Below are 10729 nucleotides of genomic sequence, written 5' to 3' on the forward strand. Positions count from 1 at the left end.
TTCAAACTTACCAAAAAGCAGTGGCGTACCATATTTTTTTCTATTTTTATCAAGCTGGTATCTTGTTGTGACGCCACTGGAGAAAATAGGACAAATTAAATTATGTGAGAAAATGAGTATTATTATTACAAACAAAGTTGCCAAGTTTCAACAAAGTCTAAAAAGGGGTTTTCGTTTTACGAATAAAAAATCAATTCTCATTTTAAACTTGAACACTCTGTAAATCGAAAACGACGCATCTATACATATATGTTTACATGAACTTTTTTTTTAAAGGACTTTTAGTACAAGTTGTGAAAGTCCTGCTACAAAAAACGCGGACACCCTGTATACCCACAGAAGAGATGGAACTTTCAAAGTAAAATTAAACACGTGGACTACTTATAATGGGTACAAACACAGGGTAATTAATAATTAAAAAAATAATTTGCCTTGTAAAATATTTACAAATGTTACCATGCCTCAAGGCGATACGTAGCAGCTAACGAAATAAATTATATAACCAGAAAAGGCGACTCCAATGGGTTTCCGGATATATAAAATAGAAGTTACTGTTACTTAATTCAATGGCAATGACATTCTATTGCTTTCGCATTGAATACTTAGTGATAGACTAGCGTTACAGCTACAGCGTCGGCGTCGTGGTTCCACGCGAAAAATTACCGATTTATTATTTTCGTTATTGTTTAGGCTTTAAATTTTTCAGTACAAAACCAATTAGTCACCATCGATAAAAACATGTAGCATTGCATTTATATACAAAATTTTGTAAATGTCTAAACGCGAATCACAATACAGGGTGTTGAGGTTTAAAATAAAACATCACGTTTACTTAGATATCTTATGCTGTTGGGAAACAAGGAATTTCACATGATTTAAGTTTTTTTATGACATCGCAGTCCTTAGGGTAGTAAACTTACTAAGATGGAATTTTAAGTCAAATACTTATTTGCTATAAAAATCCCATTTGCGGTTTCCTATTTGCTCTTTTCGTTTTCATGTAATTTTATCTGGGTAATGTAATTAGGGTTTCTGATTTCTCGGCCTATTTTTTTCTCGGGTCTCGAGAATTCTCGACTAGGAATTCCCGGGAATTCTCGAATTCTCGAGAAATTTCTAAAACTTAAAAAAGTCATAATTTTGGTATTGCAATGCGACATATAAACATGCTATTATAATTAACAATCATCATCATTCAGTATTTTTATTAATTACTTGTTTCCACTTCTACTAACAAAACTAAATTAAACTGAGTTTAACTTGTTTTTTTATTAAACACTTTCAATATACTTATGTTTATTTCAATGTTTTTGAATCGTAGTTTTCTTCTAATAATAATTATTAATAATCATTAATCATGCAGTCTTTTAATTATATAAATAGTAAATAAGGAATTTAACCGAAGAAATCTTAAAAAAAACAAGCTTTAATTTAAAGATACAGAAGCGTTCTTCCTATTAATTTATCACTTCAACATTAGGTATCTGTTTATAATAAAATTTCTACACAGACTTATAACTAGGTACAGGGTGATTCACTATATTTTGACCCCCCTTTAACTTTTTTGTTTTGAGAGTTATAAAAAAAATGTGAAATACAAAAGTTGCACAATTTTTTATGAAATTTTCGAATATGATAGTAGAAAAACAAATGAAGTTCAAACAAAATGGTCGCGGATGTTAACTTTGTTAATTTAAATGAAACACCCTGTATATTTTTACACATTTGGATAGAACGTTTCCTGTCGAGCACAGTTATATACGGTTTGTTGGGTCCATCACTAACAATAAGCGAGATAATATTAAAAAACGAAAAGAACGTTTTTTATTAAGAAAATAAAATATTTTGTAATTGTTGGACGTTTTTCGGGCATTTCTGCCTTTTTCCAATTACGTAAGGATTTAGATTTATTTGCAATATGTTTTGAAATATCGAACATTGATATAGTCCAAAATGGGTAGAAAATTTAAATATTATAGGAATTAAGATAGAGTAGTTAAGATATCCTCCATAGTTTATTTTAATTCCTAATAATATTTCAATTTTCTACTTCTGTGTAACCCATTTTAATTAAATACTAATACAAACTGTCAAACAATAACAATGTTATCATGACATTACTACCTGTCACTGTCACGACCTACCATATATAAGATTGTCCATGAGTAATTGGCCTCACACGGTCTAATTAGTGAGATTTACTTAAAATACCTATACGCATTTTGGACTATATCAATGTCCGATATGTCAAAATATATTACAACTAAATCTAAATCCTTACGTAATTGGAAAAAAGGCAGAAATGCCTGAAAGAGGTCTAACAATTACAAGATGTCTTATTTTCTTAATAAAAAAACATCATTTCGTTTTTTAATATTATCTCGCCTATTATTAGAGATGGACCCAACAAACCCTATATGACTATGCTCGACAAGGAACGTTCTATCCAAATATGTAAAAATATACAGGGTGTTCCATTTAAATTAACAAAGTTAACATCCGCGGCCATTTTGTTTGAACTTCATTTGTTTTTCTACTATCATTTTCGAAAACTTCATAAAAAATCGTGCAACTTTTGTATTTCACATTTTTTTATAACTCTTAAAACAAAAAAGTTAAAGGGGGGTCAAAATATAGTGAATCACCCTGTACATTAAAAAAAAAGAATCATCAAAGTAAACTAAAGCCTTAAAAACTTAAAATAAATAAATCATGAGCTGGTAGAGAAACCACTTTAACCGCTCAGTTATTTGTCGAGAAACGAATTGAACGCATGAACGAAACGAACTCCAGTCAAGAACTTAAGACGCGCGTGATTTTTAAATTTCTCGATTTCTCGATTTCTCGACACTTTTTTCTCGTCTCGAGTAAGGCCAGATTTCCCGGGAATTCTCGCTTCGAGAAGTCTCGACCAGAAACCCTAAATGTAATGTGTCATAAGCTTATTAATATTTAAATATATATATATATATATGTCTTGAAAATTACTGGTTTTTCGAAGAAGGTGACGTCATTAACAAAAGTTTCATCAATTTAAGTACTTATATTCTAAGCTATTTAAATTTATCTCTAATAGTAAGCGAGATATGGCAAAACGAATATGCTGTATTAGAAAAAAATCATCAGACTCTTTTTTTTTTTTACAAAATTGGGGTCACTCTAACTTACTACTTTATCATATTTTCATTGATTACCTTCAACACAGGTCCTTGATATTTATATGTGTGATTCTTCCATAGCTCTATAGTCTATAGTATCATTAATACAAAAAAGTGTTCGAAATAACAAGGGATACCAAATAAATTTCTTCAAGTTTTAAAATTATTTTGAATTGGTTGTGCCTTGTCTTCGGTATAGGTTTTTTTACGTTTCGAGAGACTTATCCCTTGCTTCTTCAGAAGAAACTCTAAAATTAGAGATTAAGCTTGGGACTGGTATTTGTGTTTGCTGCATGCAGTGGTCCATAGTGTTGTAGTGTATATTAGAAGTTCAAAGTTTCCTATCAAGGATATTTCGATTTTTTTTAATTTGATACACGATATAGACACACGAAAAAATTGATTTCCTTTTAATTTTATTAAGGTCCGTTTGGAAAAATATTGAATATATCTTTTATAACGAGTATATTTTAGATGATCTACAAATAATGAAAAATCTTTAATAAACGGTTTTATAGGTATGTTTAATAAACACGACTTAGCTTAACGTATGTTCTTGGAATGTTGACCATCGCGTAAAATTTGTACAAGATTGAGGTCACGCTAACGTGTATGTAGATAGATGGCATTTAATTCTTCAGCTTTCGCAGACAAATTCACAACTCAGGTCTTTGACATTTGAATGTGTTTGTGTGACGGTATTAGAATTTAATGTGTCCTTATTATATATATCGACAGAAAAGTCACAAACAACTAAATGTTGTATATCTAATAGGTCAAATTAATAAATTAAGGAGATGAGATGATGAATTATAATATCTAATGATCCACATTTGCCCATTTTAAAAGGGTTTTCTCTGATTATATGTCATAGATTCAGTAGGCCGACGAACTCTAAGTATTTTGACATTTAATTTTTCATAAAATTTAATGAATATGCTAACGAGATAACACATATTTCTCGAAATTTCAATATTTATAAACAAACCGAAAAAAACTCTTTTTATTCACTATTGGCGAGTTCACCAAATCCCGATATACAAAATAATTTTCTTTGCTGATTGTAATCTTTCTAATAGTAATATTCTTTGTTTATTATAATCTACTGGTGTGTATGAAACAGATCGCAGAAAATAGAATTCGATTATTAATTCATCATTTGTTTGACTACGCCTTGACCTTCAGATACGATCAGATAATAGATACACCTAAAATTAAATCTGATTTAAGAAATAGTCTATAAAAATATTTATGTATGGAAATTAATAACTTGATGATTTTATTAAACAGTTTCTCTATGGCACACGCGTAAATAAATATACCTACCTACACTCTACTCCATTGAAAAAGCACAGCATATGTAAACCAGTACATCATGTGGGCCATATAAAAAAATATATTTTTACCTTTACAGGGTGGGCGACCTTACTACGGCCCTGAGCGACCCTTCTCCTTCCAAGGTCGCCTAAAACAACTGAATGAGATCAAAGTTCCGACAGCGAACTGAAATTGCTGGTTTACATGTATTACACACTGACTGTTTACTGTCAATATTTTAAACAATTGTAAATCAAAATAAAAAACAATTATCAGTTTAAAAACACTCGTATGACTAATCACAGTTAAAGGACGATGTTGTAATTTACTGTTTCTTTTTAATGTAATTAAGTTAAGTATATCACGATCACGATTAAACATATACTTTTTTTTAGAAATGTACGACAACTACGCTGTTTACGTCCAGGATGTGGTCAAGAATTATGGAAGCAAAGAAGTATTGAAAAAATTGTGCATGAAAGTAGACAGGGGATCGATGTAAGTATTTTTCATGATTACATTCATTTTGTGATGCATGGTATGGGATAGGTTATAACCGAAAATTGCTGTAGGTGTGGAGAATATTTCAAGCGCTTCAGATTTATAAGGAGTGTACTGAATAACAATAAAGGGTATCCCAAAGTTCATGCTAGGAATAATTTTAGTAGAAAACACAGGTTTTAAATTAAAATTGTAAAAATTTGGACGAGGGCTTGTTGGCATAAACCTTAGCCTTCAAAAAACTTCAAAGAAAAAAGTCCAAAAGTAAACATTAGAAATATCTGAACGATGTGTTACCTGTTTCAACGGTATGTAACATTAAAAAAGTGAGCTACTACGGAAATGAAAATATTTTATCCACGACTATTGTATAATGTACCCATTATACGTCTGTTTGCTCGACCTTAATAATACCCATTAATCACGGCAGTGATTAATGAGTCATTAATCACTACTGTCAGATGCTTCCTTAATTTAGCTATAATATTATATTGTTCTGCTACAAACAATCCGTTTTTAAAATTTTATCGTGTAAACCACTAAATATTTTCAATTCAGTGCTGTACATATAAAAAAAAAATTAAAAAAGTGAATTTTCCTAGACCGGATTTGAACCCGTGACCCGCGGTTGGAAGGGAAAGAGCATCTACACTGAGCCATCAGCGACTTCATTTGTGCGAGTCGTATATCTGTTTCTTAACATACCATGTTTTTCGAAACATTTCAAAAAAAACTTCAACAAAAATATTTAGTAGTCGTGGATAAAGTATAGTATTCTACTCCCGTATAATGGGTATTATTCACTCGGTGATTTAGGCCACTCGCCTGCGGCTCGTGGCCGTAAACTTCACCTCGTGAATAATACCCATCATTATACGCTCGTTGAATAATATACTATTATACACACAACAATGTGTTCTTTATGGTTTTATAAGTAGCATATATTGTTTTAATGGCGATTTTACAGTCTATTAGAGGTTAAAATTTAAACATTTCACATAAAAGACTCAATTTAATATACATAAACGATAATAAAAATAAATGCACTTACAAAATAGAATGAAATAAAAACTATAGATAAATTATGCCGATAAGGAGTAGCAACTTTGTAGGTGATTTATGGGTTGATATTCAGTGACAAATTAGCCATTAGCGACTAATTTTTTTTAGCCATTAGTAAACAACATTAAACAATTACCTCTATTTATTATAGTATCATATGAAAATGAGAAGTTGTATTGGGAAATTGGATTCCCCTACTAAACACAAGGGGGCTCATTTCCCCTACAACTGTACCTAATCGTAGCATAAGCAATTAGTCCATTGAAAAGTTACATTTGGGGTTGCAAAAGTCAGAGCACGCAATTTTATTTTTTGGAAATCAAGAAGGGGTTAGTGTAAAGTTAAATTCATGTTTGTGGGGTCGCAACCCTTGTGCATCGGCCGCCATCTTGTAAAAAGGGCTGTGAATAGTTTTTATATTACTACTTACTATATCGGGCAAACTATTCGTCGTACAGAAAATTTGTAAATACATTTTTTGTTGCAAATTAAATTTGGTTCCGTAACTTTTAGTCGTAGAACTAAAAATAACAAAGTTATTAACGAAAATAGTTAAAAATTTGGGAACAAATTTTCTTTTGGTCGTTATAACTTTTTTTCTGGTCATTTTACAAAAAAATTACATCAGAGCATTTTGATAGAGGGGTTTTCAAGGAATAATTTCTATTACAAACTTTTTTCAAATTTTATTTATTTATTAGGGTTTTACAGCGATGCGAAACTTGCACTATTCTCCAGTACTAGAAAGTATACATCACAGAACACGTATACATTAATATGAATGATTAGGCATAGGAGGTGTTCTTCAAATTTGTCTTTCAGTTGTGCTACCACGTGCGTGCGTGACGTATTTAATTGTGAAAAGTATTTTGAGTTTTGTGGACACTATTTTGAATTTTGTGGACAAGAGGTGGGTTTCAGTGTCGACCAAGCAAAATCAGATGCAGATACCCTCATGGTTCGCTCCGCTCTTGCTGCATCCCAATCGTTCGACTCAGTCACTATTATCGCCGAAGATATCGACATTTTTGTCTTGCTCACAGCATTTGGAAGAACACATTCAAATGTATTTTTTTTAACCATCAAAAGGACGTAAAGCCGAACAGTTATATTGTCCGTCAAGTTTTATGTACGGAGACGTCATTGTGGATAATCTGTTGTTTCTCCATGCCTTCTCAGGATGTGACACGACTTCAGTAGCTTACAACATCGGTAAAATGAAATTTCTCACAACCCTGGAGACACGTCCTGAGTTAGCTAGTGTCGACCCTACTTTGCTCACTGCCGTTGGCGAACGTTTTTCAATTTTCATCTCTTTATATGGTGGCAATAAAGATGATTCTCTTGACAGTCTTGGATATAAACGATTCTCCAAGTCAGTGACAAAGAATACATTTAATTTGTCTTAACTTCCTCCAACACAAGACACAGCCCGCTTGTACAGGGTGGTTGATTTTCGATAGTTTTATAGGGTACAGCCAAAACGGTGATAGATACAGAAAATCTGATATCGATGTCCCGTCCTCTTTTTTTGAGTTTACTTCGCTGGTCCCAAAAGATCTTGGCTAACTTGATTAGTTTTAGATATACAGGGTTTTTTTGAAAAATGGCCCATTTACATTAACCTCTCTATCTCCGTTGTCATTCAATTTACAAGAAAAAAGTGTGCACATTATTTGTTCCATTTTTTATTAGGAAGCCATTGGCGTACTCAGATTTTTTACAAATCGCACAGTTTCTCCGATATTGCATAAACATAGGTTTTTTTAAATAGAACACCCTGTATTTGGCCATCCCGTTGAATAGCATTTTTTTTTACCTTTTCAGCTATATATAATAATAGATACTTTTTATTTGCCTAAATGAAGAAAAATGCAAAAATGTATAGATATAGATATTTTTTCAGTTGGCCATGTTATTTATTGTTATATTTAGTATTGGTCTCTTCGTTTTCTATTATTATTTTTATGTTAAGCACCTAACTTAGACTAAAAGATTAAAAAAAAAATAAATTAGATTATCCATTTATCTTTACTTAATAGGTTTAATTATAGGTACACTTATAACTATTATCTAAACATAAACTAAACAAAAATAACAACTATAAAATGAGAGAAACAACAATAAAACAAAAATGACATAACAAAGTCACAGCAAGTGCTCGAATTGTCGGCCATTTTCGTTGATACATAACTGACAACGTTTGGCAATGGAACGGGTCGCATTGTAAATGTGAATATTTGACACCCGCTGAATATAGTTTTCAAAATGTTCCCTTAGCTCCTCGACATTATTAGCTCTATACTTATAAATTTTGTCTTTAACATCCCCCCAAAAATAAAAGTCTATAGGGGTTAGGTCTGGTGACCTAGGCGGCCACCTGTTTGGTCCGTACGTACCGATCCAATTGTCCCCGAAATTATGATTTAATAATTCTCTAACTATGTGGGAATTATGTGGAGGCGCACCATCATGCTGAAAGAACATATTATATCGTTGAGCTAGTGACATATCGTCCAGCAGTTCAATAATATTTTCTTGTAAAATTCTCACATATCTCTGAGCGTTAAGGTTTTCATCGTACATTTCGTAAGCTAACACTCTATTGTGGAAGAGAGCTACCCATACATGAAAACCAAATCGCCCTTGTTGAATTCTGGCCACAGTTTGGTGAGGATTAACATCTGACCAATAACGCGCATTATGCCGGTTGAATATACCTTCGCTGCTTATAAAAGCCTCGTCGGTCCAAATAACATTTTGAAAAAAATTGGGGTATACATGAGTTTGCTGCAAAAACCATTGGCAGAAAATGATGCGTCTCTCTTCATCTCCTGGATGCAAATGGTGGACTTTTCTTATAGTATATGGTCGAAACTTGTGTTTTTTTAAAATTCTCAATGCTTTGAATTTACCAATTCCTATCGTTCTTTGAATTTCTCTGCTGGATACGTTGGGATTTGCGACAACAAAAGCTAAAGTATTGATTTCATCATCTTCTCTATTCTGTATATTATAAGATTTAGCTCTCGGTTTTTGAAAAGAACCAAACTCACACAAATTATCATAGAGTCGGCTAAAAATTCTCTTTTCTGGCTGATGACGCTCTGGGTATCTCTCCAAATATAAGTTTAAAGCTGTGTCACTATTTTTTTCACTTTCAATGTAACACTCTAACATTTGAACTTTGTGAAGATTTTCGTACACCATTTTTATACTTTTCAAAATTAAAACCAAGTAATAGACGTTTAACAAGCTTTCAATCAGTCAAAAATAAACTAACTGTCAATATTAAACAACAAAAGACGAATAAATAAATAACATGGCCAACTGAAAAAATATCTATATCTACATTTTTGCATTTTTCTTCATTTAGGCAAATAAAAAGTATCTATTATTATATATGGCTGAAAAGGTAAAAAAAAATGCTACTCAACGGGATGGCCAAATACAGGGTGTTCTATTTAAAAAAACCTATGTTTATGCAATATCGGAGAAACTGTGCGATTTGTAAAAAATCTGAGTACGCCAATGGCTTCCTAATAAAAAATAGAACAAATAATGTGCACACTTTTTTCTTCTAAATTGAATGACAACGGAGATAGAGAGGTTAATGTAAATGGGCCATTTTTCAAAAAAACCCTGTATATCTAAAACTAATCAAGTTAGCCAAGATCTTTTGGGACCAGCGAAGTAAACTCAAAAAAAGAGGACGGGACATCGATATCAGATTTTTTGTATCTATCACCGTTTTGGCTGTACCCTATAAAACTATCGAAAATCAACCACCCTGTACAGCCTCCGAGTCTATCATCAGGTCCAGTCATGGCTCGGGAATTACAACGACCCCCAAGACTGGGTCTGGAAAAATTATGGATAAATATTGATGCCTGTTCAAAGTTCAAAACCTCCAGCACCCCCTGAGCTTCTAAAGTTGATATTCTGCCAATGCAAAGGAAACTGTGGATGTCGGAAGGCAGGCCTCAAACGTTCTACAGTGTGCCTGAATTGTTCTCGGGAAACATGCAGCAACATAATGGAGATATCAAAACTGATCGAGGAGAATGATTTTGAAGATGAACTGCCAACAATGACGCAACTTCATTCTCCATCCTTCCTCAACAATTCAATATCGGAAGGTCAACCAGATCCTGAGTCGCAGCATGGCCCATCAAAGAGACTGAGGACACAGTAGATTGGGAAATATATTTCGATATATTTAATTACACTAATTATTATGTCAGCTAGAAAATGTCCGTGGATTCTGCCTACTAGGGATACGACGTAAAAAAAACGCGCCACCAGACTCTACCTCGTAGGGGGTGGGGAAAAAAAGTCAATAACTAATTAACAACATTGCAATGTCAATCATTAAAATGTTTCTTATAAAAATAATGGAAAGATGAGAGAAAACTATGCCTAATCATTCATATTAATGTATACTTACTAGTACTGGAGAATAGTGTAAGTTTCGCATCACTGTAAAACCCGAATAAATAAATAAAATTTGAAAAAAGTTTGTAATGGAAATTATTCCTTGAAAACCCCTCTATCAAAATGCTCTGATGTAATTTTTTTGTAAAATGACCAGAAAAAAAGTTATAACGACCAAAAGAAAATTCGTTCCCAAATTTTTATATATTTTCGTTAATAACTTTGTTATTTTTGGTTCTACGACTAAAAGTTACGGA

General features: G+C 32.4%; 1 protein-coding gene across 1 annotated transcript in view; it reads left to right on the forward strand.

The window, feature by feature from the left end:
• LOC108915784 (ABC transporter G family member 23) overlaps positions 1–10729 on the forward strand; it is a 50606-nt gene that overhangs the window by 12082 nt on the left and 27795 nt on the right. The window contains exon 2 of the mRNA XM_018721913.1: positions 4871–4973. Within this exon, the coding sequence (XP_018577429.1) occupies positions 4873–4973 (101 nt within the window). The 5' untranslated portion in view covers positions 4871–4872. The remainder of the gene's footprint in view (positions 1–4870; positions 4974–10729) is intronic.

This window comes from Anoplophora glabripennis, unplaced genomic scaffold, assembly GCF_000390285.2.
Source record: "Anoplophora glabripennis isolate ALB-LARVAE unplaced genomic scaffold, Agla_2.0 scaffold1372, whole genome shotgun sequence".
Classification (NCBI taxonomy): domain Eukaryota; kingdom Metazoa; phylum Arthropoda; class Insecta; order Coleoptera; family Cerambycidae; genus Anoplophora; species Anoplophora glabripennis.